At 41.7% G+C, this 20,108-nt stretch overlaps 1 protein-coding gene across 1 annotated transcript in view; it reads left to right on the forward strand.

The window, feature by feature from the left end:
• Window positions 1-20,108, forward strand: part of LOC105900815 (deleted in malignant brain tumors 1 protein) — a 120,882-nt gene that overhangs the window by 97,527 nt on the left and 3,247 nt on the right. The window contains exons 5-7 of the mRNA XM_031579293.2: window positions 19,055-19,096; window positions 19,450-19,600; window positions 19,797-20,005. Coding sequence (XP_031435153.1) covers window positions 19,055-19,096; window positions 19,450-19,600; window positions 19,797-20,005 — 402 coding nt within the window. The remainder of the gene's footprint in view (window positions 1-19,054; window positions 19,097-19,449; window positions 19,601-19,796; window positions 20,006-20,108) is intronic.

A 20,108-nucleotide genomic window follows, 5' to 3' on the forward strand; every position in this document is an offset into this window, starting at 1 on the left:
CTTTTAAACTTTTCCCTCTTCACTCTCTCTTTACTGTCTTTATCCATAGCCACTCTTGTTCACTCTTCTTTTGTTTCTTCTTTCACTCTTGTTCACTCTTCTTCCTTTCTTAACTATTGCATTTCATGCACTGGTATTTCCTTCAGGAAATGCATATTCTAGTTATTCTCTTTACCGATTTTCTGCTCTTAATTCAGCTCAAACCGCTTAACTTAGAAACTTCGTTCAAAGTTTGGCACAGAGGTCTTGTAAAGGACACTTATGCTATGTATTTTTCACTTTTCTAAACTCTATACTTTTTAAGATATTAAAGAAAAACGAATACAATTCCCCCATTGACATTGTGCCATTATGACATCATAATAGGGTCTTTAAACTGGTTTGCACCTGTGCTCTCCATCTTTTTCTCTATCCCTCTCACTCTACTTTCTCTCACACTCCATCTCTCTGCTTCACTCCATTTTTTCTCCTTCTTTCAATATTTTTTATCTTTTTATTTATCTTATTCAGAGCCACTCTTGATCACTCTTCTTTCCTTTCTTCTTTCTTTCTTCCACTCTTCTTTCCTTTTTTATCTTTCCTTCTTCCACTCTTCTTTCCTTCTTTCACTCTTCTTTCCTTTTCCACTCTTCTTTCCTTCTTCCACTCTTCTTTCCTTCTTTCACTCTTCTTTCCTTTTTCGACTCTTCTTTACTTTCTTTTTGCATTTCATGCACTGGTATTTCCTTCAGGAAATGCATTTTCTAGTTATTCTTTGTACCAAACTTCTGCGCTTAATTCAGCTTGAACCGCTTAACTTAGAAACGTTGTCTAAACTTAATATTTTTAAAAATATTAAAGAAAAACTAATACAATTTCTCCCATTGACTTACATTGGGCCATTATGACATCTTAATAGGGTCTTTAAACTGGCTTGCACCTGTGCTTCACTGACACCTGCAATTATTTCACTCTTTTTTCTTTTCTTCTTTCCTTTCTTCTTTCCTTCTTCCACTCTTCTTTCCTGTCTTCACTCTTCTTTCCTTTCTTCTTCCCTTCTTCCACTTTTCTTTCCTTCTTTCACTCTTCTTTCCTTCTTCCACTCTTCTTTCCTTTCTTTTACTCTTCTTTCCTTCTTGCACTCTTCCTTTCTTAACTTTTGCATTACATGCACTGGTATTTCCTTCAGGAAATGCATTTTCTAGTTTTATTTAATATGCAAAGTAGCGATTCAATTGTGAATGTGTGTGTGTGAATAAACTAGACTCACAAGCATTATAGTGCTGTTTTGGAGTAATTCAAATTTTAATGTTGATTTTGGCTTCGGTCCAAAATGGATTGCGTCTGGGTCCGGATCTGGACCGGAGTCCGCCTATTACAGTTTTTCTCGATTGCTTTGGCACATTTTTCCATTCACTGTTTACTTTTTCAAAACAGCTCACACACAGCCCTTAAGGCCCCGTCACACCATAACGTTCTGGTCAACGTTCTATGACGTTAGAGGAAACGTTGGTAATCGTCCATGGTCGCTGGTATAGCGCCAGAAGAGCGTTGTCTGAAAGCTGGTGAACGCTGTAATCGTAATCGTCGGTGATCGGCGGAGAACGTTTAATTTAAACGCTGGAGAACGTTCGTGGAACGTTTTACTAACGTTGCACGCGTTTGGCTATCGTAGTCAGTCGTCAGCCTAGCGCTACTTGGTTGCAGGCCCGGGGTGGGTAATCTGTAAGGTCTGTGTTCTGTCCGTGTTTAATTTCTGAGTTTGTCTCCCTTGTGATGTCACATGTTTGTTCCCTTGTCTTGTCCTCGTGCTTCCTTGTTCCCGCCATGTGCTTTCCTATGTTTGTTTGTCTATGCCATGTGCCCTCTTGTTGTTGTCCGTGTCTCCACCCCTCACCTGTTCCCAATCTCCCGGTTTGTTTGTATTATTGGTTTCACCTGTGTCCTGTTAATTCCCCTTGTTTAGTCCACCTGTGTCTTTGTCTGCCCCGCCTTGATTGTTCTCACCTGTCCCTCGTTATCTGTTGCCTGTGTGTATATATAGTCCTTGTTTTCTTGTTTCTCGTTGCGTCTTCGTAAATTGTTGTTACCTGGTATGTTCCTTGTTTTTTTTCCCGCTGGTCCTCGTGTTCCTAGCGATTAGCGCTTCCTCCTAGTTAATGTGATTACTCGTGCTTCTGACCTCTGCCTGTACTACGACTATTCTCCTGCCTTTTCCCTGTTTGGATTGTTTGCCACTCTTGGACTGCCTACCTGTGTACCGAACCCGGCTAGTAAAACGTTTAACCCTTTCAACCTACCCCTGTGCTGAGTCGTGCATTTGAGTCCTTCACATCACCCACCAGTCGTAACATAATCGGGAGAATCGGGAGAGTTCCCGGTGGGCCGCTTCACTTCTGGGCCGGTCTAGAATTTTACATTGACATTTTTGACATTTGTCACGTTAGTCCATCTTCTCTTTAAGTAGGCTACAGACGTTCCGCATTCTGACACCGCAGCCTCTGCATGGGTTGTACCATGCGAGGAAGTTCTCCCCCCCCCCCCCCAAATAGAGTTGGTTGTCAGATAGGCTACCGATATTTGGGCTGGGCCGGCCCTACCGCAACGATACGCGTCAGGGAGGATGGATGGGAGGAAGAGGCCAGGAGGGGCTGAAAAAGCCAGGTTGAAAAAAAAAAGGCATTGGAGGAGGATGCTGCCAAATGTGCCAAGCTTACCGATTTATTTTCAAAAGGACAAACACAAGTGGCAACTGGTAAAGAGAGACATAGGCCTAATGATTAGCAACGTAACTATTCGGCTAACGTTGTAACGTTGGTTAATATCGTTGTAGCGTTGTCAACCTATTCGCAAGCAAAATATTAAATTGAATTAAAATATTAGCCTTTTTATATCACCCAATATATGGCGATCCGTAGACTTTGCAAATATTATGCAAATATTGATAACAAAACTCAAACTTGATCTGTGTATGCAGTAAAATGACTCTTAATTTTCAATTTGCAATGAGGAGGCCATGACTACATGGAAGGGATGATAGAGGACTGTTAAGTCAAAGAAGGCTGACAAAAAAGTTGAAAGAAGAGTAGGAATTGATGGACAGAGTAATTAAAAGAAGAAAGGAAAGAAGAGTGAACAGGAGTGGCTATGGATAATGAGATAAAGAGAGAGTGAAGAGGGAAAATACTGAAAGAAGGAGAGAAAAATGGAGTGAAGCAGAGAGATGGAGTGTGAGAGAAAATAGACTCAGAGGGATAGAGAGAAAGATGGAGAAAAAAACAGTAGAATTTGGAAGGTGTCTCTTAATATTCCTAGTTATACACTTGAATGGAGAGGGACAGACAGAAGAGGAGCCTTGGAACCTTGGCGCAGGTGTCAGTGAAGCACAGGTGCAAGCCAGTTTAATGACCCTAGAATGATGTCACAATGGCCCAATGTAAGTCAATGGGAACATTTGTATAAATGTTTCTTTAATATCTTAAAAAGTATAAAGTTCAGAACAATGAAAAATACATAGCATAAGTGTCCTTTACATAACCTATACAACAAAGTTCGAACTAAGTTTGTAAGTTAAGCGGTTCGAGCTGAATTAAGCGCAGAAGTTCGGTACAAAGAATAACTAGAATATGCATTTCCTGAAGGAAATACCAGTGCATGAAATGCAAAAGTTAAGAAAGGAAGAAGAAAGGAAAGAACAGTGAACAAGAGTGACTATGGATAAAGAAAGAAGGAAAGAAGTGAAGAAAGGAAAGAAGAGTGGAAGAAGGAAAGAATAAAAGAAAGAAGAGTGAAAGAAGAAAGGAAAGAAGAGTGAAAGAAGGAAAGAAGAGTGGAAGAAGGAAAGAAGAAAAGAAAGAAGAGTGAAAGAAGGAAAGAAGAAAGGAAAGAAGAGTGAAAGAAGAGTGGAAGAAGGAAAGAAGAGTGAAAGAAGGAAAGAAGAAAGGAAAGAAGAGTGGAAGAAGGAAAGAAGAGTGAAAGAAGAGTGGAAGAAGGAAAGAAGAGTGAAAGAAGGAAAGAAGAAAGGAAAGAAGAGTGGAAGAAGGAAAGAAGAGTGAAAGAAGGAAAGAAGAAAGGAAAGAAGAGTGGAAGAAGGAAAGAAGAGTGGAAGAAGGAAAGAAGAAAGGAAAGAAGAGTGAACAAGAGTGGCTCTGGATAAATACAGTAAAGAGAGAGTGAAGAGGGAAAATATTGAAAGAAGGAGAGAAAAATGGAGCGAAGCAGTGAGATGGAGTGTGAGAGAAAGTAGACTGAGAGAGATGAAGAGAAAGATGGAGATAAAAAAAAACTAGTGTTTGGAAGGTGTCTCTTAATATTCCTAGTTATACAGTTGAATGGAGAGGGACAGAGAGAAGAAGGTCCTTGGAACCTTGGCGCAGGTGTCAGTGAAGCACAGTTTAATGACCCTATTATGATGTCATAATGGCCCAATGTAAGTCATTGGGAGAAATTGTATTCGTTTTTCTTTAACCTTTCAGAACGTAGCGTCACACCAGTGTGACAGCCCCCAACTTTCCTTAAAAGCGTACCGTCACACCAGTGTGATTAGAATGAGGCAAAACGAGCGTTCCAATAGCAGCGTAACAATTAGCCTGTGTGTGGCTTACTACTTACTTCGCTAACGTGAGCTAAAATTGTACATTCAGCCACCTTCTCCCATTATGCCTCTTAAAATCGTCTTGTCACTATCATTTTGTTTACTATATGTAGTCTCATGATATTTGTGTGGTCCACGTCCAATTATACATGACAAAGTTACAACTTTGGCAAGTATATGGAAGACATGACCTCCGGTACAACAAGACAAGCACAACAAGTGATTTTTTTCATGAAACTTTTATTAATCCCCGTAGGGAAATAATGGTACTTACATTAAATATACATAACGGAAAATAAAATGTATGGTACATTACACGATGTTCAGTCAAATATCATGGCCAACGACAGCTCAAGATGAAAACCAGCATCGCAGCGGGAATATACCGTACATGAAATGCTTCACGAGAGCTGACTAGCTTAGAGGCATATTCTCCTCAGGATACGCAGAATTGTAGTCTCATCATTGATGCACACAAACTGCGCAGACGACCTTTTCACATTACAATCACTTGGCAATCACAAATCCTACTTGCGCATTATCAGCGCATTCACAACATGCAACACTTTGAAAAACAGTGTTGCCTGACAGATACCGGCATCTCATTCATTAATTCTCGAAAAACAAGTAGCGTAAACACGAAATAAACATGGCAAGTAATTTTGAAGGGAGGATGCGTCAGTTTACTGATGAGGAGATTAGGGAAATCTTCACGAACGATCCTGAAGATATGTATGTTGATGCCGAAGAAGATGTGCCTGAATCGGACGACTCGTCGGACGAGGAGCTGCCAGAAAATTTGACAGCCTTGGACGAAGTGGACGAGAGGCTGGACCTGGAAGACAGTGAGGTGTCATTTGAGTGGAAAATGGGTAATCTCATCCCACGGCCAGTAAACTTTGCCAGGGGCTGTTCTGGTGTAAAAAGGCTTCCGAATAACAACAAGGAGGCAGAATGTTTCAAAATGTTTATGACAACCTCAGTAATGGACATGATTGTGGCTGAGACCAACACCTATGCTCAGTCACTCAGAGAAAAAATTAGCAATGGGAAGCTAGCTAAATGGGTAGACACAACTGTCGCGGAACTGTATGTGTTTTTGGCAGTTTTTTTTTCCATGGGTCTCATAAAAAAAAACAATATTAGAGACTACTGGACCACAAATCCCCTCCTTTCTACTCCTTTCTTTGGAACAATTTTTTCCCAAGACCGCTTCCTCCTGCTCTTGAGGTGCCTACATTTTTCTAACTCCACCTCAAACGACCCCCTCAGAAAAATTCGATCCATTATCACCCCTATAGTTCAATCTTTTAATGATTTTTTTTTTACCCTTACCAAGACCTTTGTATAGATGAGTCAATGGTTAAGTGGAAAGGAAGGCTGTCCTTCAAGCAGTTCATTCCATCTATGAGGCACCGTTTTGGCATCAAATTGTTTGTGTTGTGCGATGTCCAGACCGGGTATGTCCAGGACATTATTGTCTACACTGGAAAGTCCACTGACATTTCAATGATCACCGAACTGGGGATGTCGGGGTCAGTTGTGAGCACATTGATGAAGCCTTTCATTGGCAAGGGTCATATACTATATGTCGACAACTGGTATACCAGCCCTACCCTTTTTCGCTATTTGTTTCGAAATCAAACTGGTGCCTGTGGCACAGTCAGGCCAAACAGAAAAGGGATGCCGAGGTTCAAGGGAAAAATGTCCAAGGGGGACGTGGAGCATTTCAATAATGGACAGTTGTTGGCCACAAAATGGCACGATAAGCGTGACGTCCACATTTTATCATCAGTTCATTCTGGGACCATGGTGCCAACAGGAAAAGTGGACTATGCCACAGGGAGAGTGGTCAACAAACCCTGCTGTGTGCTCCAATACAACCATAAAATGGGCTCAGTGGACAATCTGGACCGACGCAACACATTTGTGGAGTGTGCGCGGAAAACCCTGAAGTGGTACAGGAAGCTGTTCTTCTATGTTTTGGACGTGGCGGTGTTTAATAGCTTTGTTGTCCACCGCCAGCTGACAAGGCAGGAACTGACCTACCAAAGGTTCAGGGAAAACTTGGCGAGCCAGTTGATTGAGGAGTTCCACACTCCCAGAAGGCCCTCATGTGGTGGACGGCCCACGCTGGACAGCCCACTCCGTCTCTCTGCACGCCACTTCCCAACGCTGGTGACCCAGACAGATCAGCAGGGTGGGCGAACAAGGCGCCGTTGTAGGGTCTGCAAAACAACAACAAGGCGTCAACAGATGCGGAAGGCCACCAAGTACATGTGCGTACAGTGTGATATCCCACTGTGTGTCACGCCATGCTTTGAAGAATATCACACCCTAAAGCATTACTGACATTACTTGAAAAAAAAAAATGTGTTCATGTTCATGTGTGTGTCTGTGTGTGTGTGTGTGTACATGTTTGTGTGTGTGTGTGTGTAGTGTGTGTTTGTGTGCGTGCGTGTACATGTTTGTGTGTGTGTGTGTAGTGTGTGTTTGTGTGCGTGCGTGTTTGTTTGTGTTCTAACAATAAATCTTTCTGGTTTCTTGAATCAAATAGTTTGCTCTTGAAAATAATTACTGACTTTACACAGTTGTACACACTTTTTGTCATTTAGCCTAACTTTCCCTCAAAATTCAGTATTTACAAATGTACATCACAATTACTGTTCGACATTTACCATGTTCCCAAAATCTAAACTAAACTTCCTTCTATTTGAGATTGATTATAGTAGCTTCACAAAGTAATAGACCGATATGTGATATCTGTGTACTTAAAGAAATGTTCACCTTTGGCACGGAGGCAGGGGGAGCAGGGTGGGGCTGCAGGGGTGAGGGTGGGGAAGCAGAGTCAATGCTGAAGTGAGCTGATGCTGCACTTCAGGCACTCGGTGTCCATGAAGTACCAGCCCTTCCTGTCCAAGACCCTCCAGGCGGGCTTATGAAGTCCACCCTTTGAGGTGAGATGCAGGGGTGGGGGTGGCATTCTTGGGATCATGGTGCGGACTGGCAAAGTGGACTTTGCCACAGGGAGTGTGTCTGAAAAAGACAAAAATTGTCATTGTTCATGTGTTTGTGCATGCCCACATAAATGTAATTTGCCTCTTTTTACTAAAATGGTTACTGGTTTCTTGAATCAAAAAGTTTGCTCTAGAAAATAATGACTGACTTAACACAGTTGTACACTTTTTGACTGTAATAGACTGGTATGTGATATCTGTGCACTTAAAAAAACAAAATCACCTTTGACACGGAGGCAGAGTGTTTTAAAATGTTCATGACGACCTCCACAATGGATATGGCAGAGGTGAGGATTGAGGAGCAGGGGTGAGGGTGGGGGTGCAGGGGTGAGGGTGGGGGTGCAGGGGTGAGAGAGCAGGGGTAATGGACAGTTGTTGGCCACATTTTATCATCAGTTCATTCTGGGACCATGGTGCCAACAGGAAAAGTGGACTATGCCACAGGGAGGGTGAGGTGCAGGGGTGGGGGAGCAGGGGTGAGGGTGGGGGTGCAGGGGTGAGAGAGCAGGGGTGAGGGTGGGGGTGCAGGGGTGAGAGAGCAGGGGTGAGGGTGGGGGTGCAGGGGTGAGAGAGCAGGGGTGAGGGTGGGGGTGCAGGGGTGAGGGTGGGGGTGCAGGGGTGAGAGAGCAGGGGTAATGGACAGTTGTTGGCCACATTTTATCATCAGTTCATTCTGGGACCATGGTGCCAACAGGAAAAGTGGACTATGCCACAGGGAGGGTGAGGTGCAGGGGTGGGGGAGCAGGGGTGAGGGTGGGGGAGCAGGAGTGAGGGTGTCCCACAAAATGGCAGGACAAGCGTGAAGTCCACATTCTGAAGCCCAGCCTTTCTGACTGCTTCCCCTTTTGTGTCTGGAAAAGACAAAAAAAAAAAACCTGAGAAGTTAATGTCTCAACACGTATGAATCAAATGAGAACTGTCATTGTTTATGTGTTTGTGCATGCCCACATAAATGTAATTTGCCTCTTTTTACCAAAAAGGTTACTGGTTTCTTGAATCAAAAAGTTTGCTCTAGAAAATAATGACCGACCGAATCACAATTACTGTTCGACATTTATCATGTCCCCAAAATCTAAACTAAACTTACTTCTATTTGAGATTGATTACATTAGCTTCACAAAGTAATTCACCGATATGTGACATCTGTGCACTTAAAAAAAAAAAAAAAATCACCTTTCTTCTCGTTCGCCTCATCTGACTAGCTGTGGATTTGTGCTAAATAGGATGAGCTGGTTTGTTGAATGGACGGAATGAGACGTTCACTTACTGGAGTATATTTTAACATTTCTTTCACATCTAGCTAGCTCTATTGGCCTACAATCGGTTCGACATCGATTGTATTCACATTTGTATTATTTTGCATTCACACGATTGCATTGCATTCGCACGTGTCATATTCAGCTAGCTAGCATTCACACGATTGCATTGCATCCGCACGTGTCATATTCAGCTAGCTAGCATTCACACGATTGCATTGCATCCACACGTGTCATATTCAGCTAGCTAGCATTCACACGATTGCATTGCATCCACACGTGTCATATTCAGCTAGCTAGCATTCACACGATTGCATTGCATCCACACGTGTCATATTCAGCTAGCACTATTGACCTACAAACGGTTCGACGTCGATTGTCATAGCCTAATTTACAACTCTAATGTTTTCTGGATATCATAAAGAAATAAATTATAAGGTCACTTACCCTTTGTTGAATCCATGTGAGGAAAGGAAATAGTCGATGACACTCATCAACTGTTTGGGCGAGGTCGACGAGGACAAATCCACATGAGACTGCCTGGTAACAAACTGCCACGACGTTATCATCGCTACAAACGTGCACGCACCAGTCGGCCTACGTTGTTACGATGACGTCACACAGTTGAGAAAGTACCACTTGTTGATTAGTCTGATATTTGTAAAATATTTTTAACGAATATACTACTGATAAAAACGTCAAGATAGCAGATCAGATCAGGCAAACTCTGCATAATAATTTTCTTGCAGCCTTAACAATGACTGTAGAATGTTCCCGTAGAACATTCTGTAGAACATTAGTGAAGCAGCCAGAAAAAAAACTCACCCACTGCAGTAGGTTGGTAAAACAAAAAACCTACGTTCTGAAAGGTTAATATTTAAAAAAGTATAAAGTTTAGAAAAATAAAAAATACATAGCATAAGTGTCCTTTACAAGACTTACGCGACAAAAAAGCAATAACAATACAGGGCATTTCATGCACTGTAACTAGAATATGCATTTCCTGAAGGAAATACCAGTGCATGAAATGCAAAATTTAAGAAAGGAAAAAGTAAGGAAAGAACAGTGAACAAGAGTGAAAGAAGAAAGGAAAGTAGAGTGGCTATGGATAAAGACAGCAAAGATAGAGTGAAGAGGGAAAAGTTTAAAAGAAGGACATTTTTTTTACTGAAGTAGAGAGATGGAGTGTAAGAAAGAGGAGTTGGAGAGGGATAGAAGAAAAACATGTGGATGGAGGTTGGAGAGAGAGAGGGAATGAGTCAAAATAGGAAAGAGAATGGACTGGAGGAAGGAGATGTTAGAATGGCCGATGGATAAAGTGGAATATATAACCATGGCATGGAGGAAGTAAAGGAAATGGAAGGGAGGATAGAGGGCTGTAAAGTCAAAGAGGGCTGACAAAAAAGTTGAAAAAAGAGTTGGAATTGATGGACAGAGTAATTTCATGCACTGGTATTTCCTTCAGGAAATCCATTTTCTAGTTTTTCTTTAATATCTTAAAAAGTATACAGTTCAGAAAAATGATAGAAAAATACATAGCATACGTGTCCTTTACAAGACCTACGTGACAAAGTTCGAACAAAGTTTCTATGTTAAGCGGTTCAAGCTGAATTAAGCCTAGAAGTCGGTACAAAGAATAATAAGAAGTATAAGAAACGAAGGAATAACAATACAGGGCATTTCATGCACTGTAAAAAGAAGAAGAAGTATAACAAGCCTAGGCATAACAATACAGGGCATTTCATGCACTGTAATTACACTGTCTAATGTATATCTAGCATGTCGCCAACAACATTTTATTAGATTACTCATACTCTACATTCAAACGCTTGGAAAACAATGTATATGGGCTGAAAACGCGAGCAGTATTTCAGCTAAATAAAAATGTATCTTTTTTTCTTAATCTTTGGTTATGTTAGCGTTCATCTCCGATGTCACAATAAATGAAACTATTTTTAAAATAGTCATATTTGTGTAAATAAAATTGAGCTCACTAGAAAAAATACCAATTCTTAAAGTATTTAAGAAACACAAATATACTGCAGACATATACTACATGCATTTCATAGCACAGTTTAAATACACTGAAGAGCACCTTTTTTCAACCTGGGCAATATTTATTTTATTTGTATTCTAGATTCCTCTTGCAGTCTGCATTCTAAATGTATATCTCTCTTTTCCTATGACCTTCCATCTGTCTGTGTTTCTGTCTTGTCCACCCCCTCCCCTTCAGCTCCCCCTGATGTTACCCAGGTGTATGTGAGAACCCGCTCTGAGACTGACATAGAGCTAGAGTGGACCAAAGTCAACAACATCTTACACACTTACATACTGAAATCAAGCGATGAAACAGAAACCCTCATCACTGGATCAGCTGGGAACAAAGTGACACACACAGTGTCATCTCTTTCTGCTGGAACAGAATACTCGTTCACTCTCTTCACGGTGTTTGAGGGAGTGAAAAGCGCAGGATATGAGTTCTCAGCAGTTACAGGTATGTTTCTTTTTTTGATTGCGAAATATCAAAGAAGTTGCTTTTTTTTCTCCGCAACACTTGAAAACCTGTGTCAGCTAGCTCATAATAAATGACACTGTCTAATGCATATCTAGCATGTCGCCAACAACATTTTATTAGATTACTCATACTCTACATTCAAACGCTTGGAAAACAATGTATATGGGCTGAAAATGCGAGCAGTATTTCAGCTAAATAAAAATGTGTCTTTTTTTTCGTATTCTTTGGTTATGTTAGCGTTCATCTCCGATGTCACAATAAATGAAACAATTTTTTAAATAGTCATATTTGTGTAAATAAAATTGAGCTGCCTAGAAAAAATACCAATTCTTCTGGAATGGGCCTTTTTGTATTTCTAAAAATATTTAAGAAATACAAATATACTGCAGACATATACTACATGCATTTCATAGCACAGTTTAAATACACTGAAGAGCACCTTTTTTCAACCTAAGCAATATTTATTTTATTTGTATTCTAGATTCCTCTTGCAGTCTGCATTCTAAATGTATATCTCTCTTTTCCTATGACCTTCCATCTGTGTGTGTTTCTGTCTTGTCCACCCCCTCCCCTTCAGTTCCCTCTGATGTTACCCAGGTGATTGTGAGAACCCGCTCTGAGACTGACATAGAGCTAGAGTGGACCAAAGTCAACAACATCAACACTTACATACTGAAATCTAGCTATGGAACAGAAACCCCCATCACTGGATCAGATGGGTACAAAGTGACACACACAGTGTCATCTCTCTCTGCTGGAACAGAATACTGGTTCACCCTCTTCACGGTGTTTGAGGGAGTGAAAAGCGCAGGATATGACTTCTCAGCAGTTACAGGTATGTTTCTTTTTTTGATTGCGACATTTCAAAGAAGTTGCTTTTTTTTCTCCGCAATACTTGAAAACCTGTGTCAGCTAGCTCATAATAAATTGCACTGTCTAATGCATATCTAGCATGTCGCCAACAACATTTTATTAGATTACTCATACTCTACATTCAAACGCTTGGAAAACAATGTATATGGGCTGAAAACGCAAGCAGTATTTCAGCTAAATAAAAATGTATCTTTTTTTCGTATTATTTGGTTATGTTAGCGTTCATCTCCGATGTCACAATAAATGAAACTATTTTTAAAATAGTCATATTTCTGTAAATAAAATTGAGCTCACTAGAAAAAAATACCAATTCTTCTGGAATGGGGCTTTTTGTATTTCTAAAAGTATTTAAGAAATACAAATATACTGCAGACATATACTACATGCATTTCATAGCACAGTTTAAATACACTGAAGAGCACCTTTTTTCAACCTGGGCAATATTTATTTTATTTGTATTCTAGATTCCTCTTGCAGTCTGCATTCTAAATGTATATCTCTCTTTTCCTATGACCTTCCATCTGTGTGTGTTTCTGTCTTGTCCACCCCCTCCCTTTCAGCTCCCCCTGATGTTACCCAGGTGTATGTGAGAACCCGCTCTGAGACTGACATAGAGCTAGAGTGGACCAAAGTCAACAGCATCAACACTTACATACTGAAATCGAGCGATGGAATAGAAACCCTCATCACTGGATCAGCTGGGAACAAAGTGACACACACAGTGTCATCTCTTTCTGCTGGAACAGAATACTCGTTCACTCTCTTCACGGTATTTGAGGAATTGAGAAGCACAGGATATGAGTTCTCAGCAGTTACAGGTATGTTTCTTTTTTAGTTTGCGAAATTTCAAAGAAGTTGCTTTTTTTTCTCCGCAACACTTGAAAACCTGTGTCAGCTAGCTCATAATAAATTGCACTGTCTAATGTATATCTAGCATATCGCCAACAACATTTTATTAGATTACTCATACTCTACATTCAAACGCTTGGAAAACAATGTATATGGGCTGAAAACGCAAGCAGTATTTCAGCTAAATAAAAAAAAAAAAAAAATTCGTATTATTTGGTTATGTTAGCGTTCATCTGCGATGTCACAATAAATGAAACTATTTTTTAAATAGTCATATTTGTGTAAATAAAATTGAGCCCACTAGAAAAAATACCAATTCTTCTGGAATGGGGCTTTTTGTATTTCTAAAAGTATTTAAGAAATACAAATATACTGCAGACATATACTACATGCATTTCATAGCACAGTTTAAATACACTGAAGAGCACCTTTTTTCAACCTGGGCAATATTTATTTTATTTGTATTCTAGATTCCTCTTGCAGTCTGCATTCTAAATGTATATCTCTCTTTTCCTATGACCTTCCATCTGTCTGTGTTTCTGTCTTGTCCACCCCCTCCCCTTCAGCTCCCCCTGATGTTACCCAGGTGTATGTGAGAACCCGCTCTGAGACTGACATAGAGCTAGAGTGGACCAAAGTCAACAACATCAACACTTACATACTGAGATCGAGCGATGGAACAGAAACCCCCATCACTGGATCAGATGGGAACAAAGTGACACACACAGTGTCATCTCTCTCTGCTGGAACAGAATACTGGTTCACCCTCTTCACGGTGTTGGAGGGAGTGAGAAGCACAGGATTTGAGTTCTCAGCAGTTACAGGTATGTCTCTTTTTTAGTTTGCGAAATTTCAAAGAAGTTGCTTTTTTTTCTCCACAATACTTGAAAACCTGTGTCAGCCAGCTCATAATAAATGACACTGTCTAATGTATATCTAGCATGTCGCCAACAACATTTTATTAGATTACTCATACTCTACATTCAAACGCTTGGAAAACAATGTGGGCTGAAAACGCAAGCAGTATTTCAGCTAAATAAAAATGTGTCTTTTTTTTCTTATTCTTTGGTTATGTTAGCGTTCATCTCCGATGTCACAATAAATGAAACTATTTTAAAATAGTCATATTTGTGTAAATAAAATTGAGCTCACTAGAAAAAATACCAATTCTTCTGGAATGGGGCTTTAAAGCACTAAAAGTATTTAAGAAACACAAATATTCAGCAGACATATACTACATGCATTTCATAGCACAGTTTAACTACACTGAAGAGCACCTTTTTTCAACCTGGGCAATATTTTTTTTTTTTGTATTCTAGATTCCTCTTGCAGTCTGCATTCTAAATGTATATCTCTCTTTTCCTATGACCTTCCATCTGTCTGTGTTTCTGTCTTGTCCACCCCCTCCCCTTCAGCTCCCCCTGATGTTACCGAGGTGAATGTGAGAACCCGCTCTGAGACTCACATAGAGCTAGAGTGGACCAAAGTCAACAACATCAAAAGAAAAGTTTGAAATAAGGAGAGAAAATGGACTGAAGTAGAGAGATGGAGTGTGAGAAAGAGGAGTTGGAGTGGATGGAGGTTCTACAGAGAGAGGGAATAATTAAAAATAGGAAAGAGAATGGACTGGCAGAAGATGCTCTAATGATTGATGGATAAAGTGGAAGATATAAACATGGCATGGAAGTACAGTATGGAAGGTGTTTCTTAATATTCCTAGTTATACAGTTGAATTGAGAGGGACAGAAGGTGCGTGTCCATCCCATGTTTTAATGCGTATTTTCTCTATGCGAATATTTATTCCTGGTTGGAAACGCGTGCGATGCACATTAACTTCCCCAATGCACATACAAATTCGATTCGCCAGAGGGAGGTGGTTTAACTAGTCATTCGAATTGAGTTAATGCGCTTAACGTAGATGGAAACAGTTTATTCGAGCGATTCGCGCCATTTGTGTTTATGTTCGGAGTTGGACTGTAGACTACATCCTGTTGCAGTGAGAGACAACCGTGCTGCTGGCTGCCACGAATGTGACGTTCCTCTACTGCTTCTCAGACTGCCAGCTAATACACCACACCTCATGCAGCATATGCAGTTGCTGTTATATACTAGTATAATATATCTATGGTTTCTGTGTGTTGTTTCCCCTCATTGCCCATGGACACCTAGTTTATTGTAGGCTAACCGATGAACTTGATTTACGTGCAAACTTGGAAGGTATACTGTTTAACTGTAGCCTACCTTTATTATTAGGCTATCATTATTATTATTATTACTACTATCATATCAAATTAAACAAATTAGCCTACCTGAAAAGCCAAGAGGAGGCGAACACAGCAGCATCGTGCGCGCTACCAGGTGTTCCAACACAGATATCTCTAAATATCAATTTATCAACAAGGGCTTGAAGAATGATACTGGGCCATCCTTTACGGTTGACAAAATCCTGATAGCCTGCTGCTGGGGGAAGTATGGGAACGTGAGTTCCATCCAGTGCACCAAACACCTGCGGGACATGGTGTGCGCGGTTGTTGCGGTCAGCAATCTCTTGCAGGCAACACAGCAGGGCCTATCAGTTGGTACAATTCTTCGAATCCGGACCTGTTTAGCCTGAAGTTTTCCACCCACAGCTGATCAGTGAAGTGGGCCTTCACCAAATAAAAAAACTCCCTAGACCGCGCTCGTTCCCAGATGTACGGAGGTCTGTATGGGTATGGAATTCGCTGCTATCTGAGTGCGTAACAAATGTACAATCATTCTACGCCTTCTCCTTCTAGCAGCTATTAAAGTAAATAGCTCAATAGCTACAGCATTGATAATTCTGACTGCGGAGAGGAGGGCGTACATTATAGCCTACACAAAACTCAGGTGATTGGAAACGGTCGCTGAGCGCATTTGGTTTGTGTGCATCACAGTGAATGCGCATAGCTAATGCGAACGAGCTGAATGGAAACCCACCTAGAGAGAAGAGGAGCCTTGGAACCTTGGCGCAGGTGTCAGTGAAGCACAGGTGCAAGCCAGTTTAATGACCCTATTATGATGTCTCAATGGCCCAATGTAAGTCAATAGGAACATTTTTATTAGTTTTTCTTTAATATCTTAAAAAGTATAAAGTTCAGAAAAATGTGTCCTTTACAAGACCTACGCGACAAAGTTCGAACGAAGTTTCTACGTTAAGCTGTTCGAGCTGAATTAAGCGCAGAAGTCGGTAAAAAGAATAATAATAAGAAGAAGAAGTATAAGAAACGTAGGAATAACAATACAGGGCTTTTCATGCACTGTAATAAGAAGCCACCGAATAACAATAGAGGGCATTTCATGCACTGTAATAAGATGAAGAATAAGAAGCCACTGAATAACAATACTGGGCATTTCATGCACTGTAATAATACGTTTCATAGAATGTTTTTTTCCTTGTTAATTCTCAGTTGACGATTTGGAAGTACCTAGTGACCAATGTCTTATAGTTATACTTTGATATGTATGTGTACATGTCAGGGAAATTACCCTAAACAGTTAACTAGCAGATTAAAGACACAACCCAGCATGGAAGTGAACTGGACTTGTTTACGCCGTGTCCGGCGGAGAGCAGACACCTCGACCAGGGTCTCTCTGACGTGCTATGCGGAAACAAGTCTCTTTATTGAAAATCCAATGTTTACACAGGATGGCAGACAGGATTCTGGGATACACTTTAGGATATCTGCACTTAACCCAAGAAGATGTTCACAGTTCATACATGACACTCCCATGGTTGTACCATCTCGTCTTTGGTTCCCAGAGATAAGAATGTTTACCTAAAACCCCCAAACCCAGACTCTGGGTCTTACAACAATAAATCAGTCTTAACCTAAACATTTCATGACACCTCTGAGTTCCAAATCTCCCTTTCTCACAGACTAAGAACAAAGAAACAAAGAAACAAACTAATATCAAACTACAACACATATCATGATAATAATTATATAGCATATTTCTTTCACAGTACATACATCTACTGATGCCTAATCTGGACACATCTTCAGTGATGTTCCTGCAATCATTGGACGTTTCGGGTCTTTCAACATCATACGCCCTCCTCCAGGTGACCCAGCCGGGGTTGATCAGACCCCAGCTTGTGCCCAGATGGCTAGCTAGCTACCATGACTCCATGGCTCCCCTCTTTTGAGCCACAGCCATCTTGAGGCTCTCTCTGCCGCATCGGTGGTACTGCGGATGGCTCTCCTCTTTCTCTCACCCTCGATGCCTAAACTACTGAAGGCTCTGGCCAAGGAACGGGCTGCAAATCCTCTGCATCCAACCTCCACAGGGAAACACCTTGCTCTCCATCCAGCCTGCTGGCAGTCACTGACCAGTCCTGCTTGCGCTTCCTCTCAAAGGCTTCTTCCAAGCGATCTTCCCACAGGACTGTCAGCTCCAGCAGCACTGCTTGCTTGATGGACTCAGACACAAGGACAATGTCTGGTCGCAGGGTGGTGACTGCAATATGGCTGGGAAACTTCAACTGATGTTCAAGGTCCACCAACAACTGCCAGTCTCTTGCAGACGTCAGGATGCCTGCAGATGATGTTCTTCTGGCAGGAGTTGGCTTGTCCCCAGTTCTGACAAAGGTGATGGTTTTCTTGGAGGGTCGGAACTGCTTTGCCCACGCCAGTCCTGCGCTGATGGTCTTGAGGACTTGGTTATGCCTCCACCTGTACCGACCATCTCCTAGTGCCCTTGTACAGCAACTGAGGGTGTGTTCCAGGGTTCCTCGCTTGGAACACAGTGGGCATGCTGGTGTCTCTGCTATGCCCCATATGTGCAGATTTGACGGGCTTGGGAGCACGTCATACACTGCCTGGATGAGGAATTTGATGCGGTGAGGCCCTGCTTTCCAAAGCTCAGCCCAGGTCGCTTTCCTTTCAACCGCATTCTCCCACCTTGTCCAAGCTCCCTGTTGCTTCATTCCCATTGCCTTGCAGGTTCTCGTCTCCTCCACTGCTGCTTTCACGTCCTCCTGAACAAGTCGTCGCCCTTCCTTCCCCCTGGTGTTCATTTGGGGAGTTGGAGAGGATCCTAGCCCTGCTCGACCTCGTGTGACCACTCCCACCAGGCTCCTGTGACGCAGCCTTGCATCTGCCTCTTGAACCGAAGTGGTTCAGGGGGTACGCGGGGAGAAAATTTCCGCAATAACAGAAAACGGACGGAATTCGCAGAATGTACCGTTTGAAACAGAATTGCAACTTTCAGACAGAAACATCATTTTGTGCATCAAAATCGCCCAAATTCCCCTGTATTTTGTCCTGCAAGGCTGTATTTCTTTCTTATAAACACAACAACGATCGCAACGATGAACAAGCATTAATTAGAAAACAAAACCACTGAGAAAATGGTTCGGCCGCTCCGGCCACGCCCCCCTATTCAACACAGACCTCCTTAGCCTGTCAAATGAATTCGCTCATCTTCCCAATCGCCTGCAAATAATGTTTTTTTAGTCTTCTGTTCTGTTGATGGCTGGCAAACAACAACCTTAGAAGGTTTGGGTCACTTGTGGCACATATTATTCACTCATTTTAAGCCATCAATCTACCTCTGGGTGAACAAAATGAGCCGAAACGGATTCAAACGGAATTAAAGTAATAGGTGAAAAGGAAAACTTTTTTTTTTCAACGGGGGGGGGGGGGGTATGCAGCTGGAGATTAAATGTCTGAAGGGGTACGGGACTGTAAAAAGTTTGGGAACCACTGCTATAAGGTATGTAATTTTCTGTCTTGCAGCCGGCCATACCTCCTGTAGGTACAACTGTGGCTACAACTTTGGCAGCTGCTCCTGCACAAGTTCCTGTCAGCGCTATGGAAACTGCTGTCATGACTACTACAGTAATCTAACCACTTCTCTGGTCTTCTGGTGGCTCTCTGATTCTTGGAAATAATACAAAGGTGCCATTTTGGAATTAATCAATATTTTCTGTTTTATTCCCTCTCTCCAGATTACTGCTACAGTACAACAACAGCAGAAACAGCTACAACAAGTATTGCATAGTCCTTTCAGAGTGATCCCATAACATAACATTTAAAATGATTGCTAATACTACTTAGCTGGGTGTTCATAAGTACTGTATGTATAGTGTACATGACCAGTTAACCTGCAGGTCAATATTAATGCCTCTGGGAAAACTTAATTTTAATAATGCATGTATGGAATAAGTACCTATTTACCAAATATTCAGAAAAAACAACCTCAACCCTTGTCCAAACTCTGGTACTTTTCTCTAACATATCTCTAACCTCTGCCCAATCTACCTATCCACCTTTTGTCCTTTACTGTTGACACTGTGTCAACAGATAACTATTCAGAGTATGTATTTCTCATTTTTTGTTCCAGATGTTAATCCACAATGTGGAGGGTACCTTAGTGGTTCTGGATCTTTCTCCAGCCCCTACTATCCAAACTACTATCATGACAATGCCCACTGTGTGTGGAGGCTGTCCGCTCCCTCTGGGCAGAGGATCCTCCTGACATTTTCAGACCTGGAGTGAGTGAGGATATCAGTCTTTGTATTTTCCCATTTTCCTCAGTTTAAATCTCATCCGTTATGCCTAGGCTGGTTAAAGTCTGAGTCTATGTCCCAAAAACAGAATGATGTTCACAGTAGCAGATGACCTGGGGGAGGGTTCTTCATTCACATAAGCTGAAGCCTTCTCATAGCCACCTGTGTCTGTTTTCTTCAGGCTGGAGCGCTGCTGTGACTGTGACTACATCACCGTGTACGACGGCCCCTCGGTAGGCTACAGTCAGCTGGGTCAGCTCTGCCACAACTCCTCTCTGGATACCTTCCACTCCTCCTCCAGCGACATGACCGTGGTCTTCCGTAGTGATCGTGAAGGAGTGAGTCGTGGTTTCCGGGCAGAATTCATTAGCTCCCTGCCAACTGATAAAGGTGAGTGACATCTTGGAGTCCTGAATGAGCCACTGCACAGCATCACTTCTCCTTCTCCACTCAAACTCATTTTTCAGAGTGATCTACTCTGAAGAAAAACAGC

The sequence above is a fragment of the Clupea harengus genome, chromosome 13 (genome assembly GCF_900700415.2).
Source record: "Clupea harengus chromosome 13, Ch_v2.0.2, whole genome shotgun sequence".
NCBI lineage: Eukaryota > Metazoa > Chordata > Actinopteri > Clupeiformes > Clupeidae > Clupea > Clupea harengus.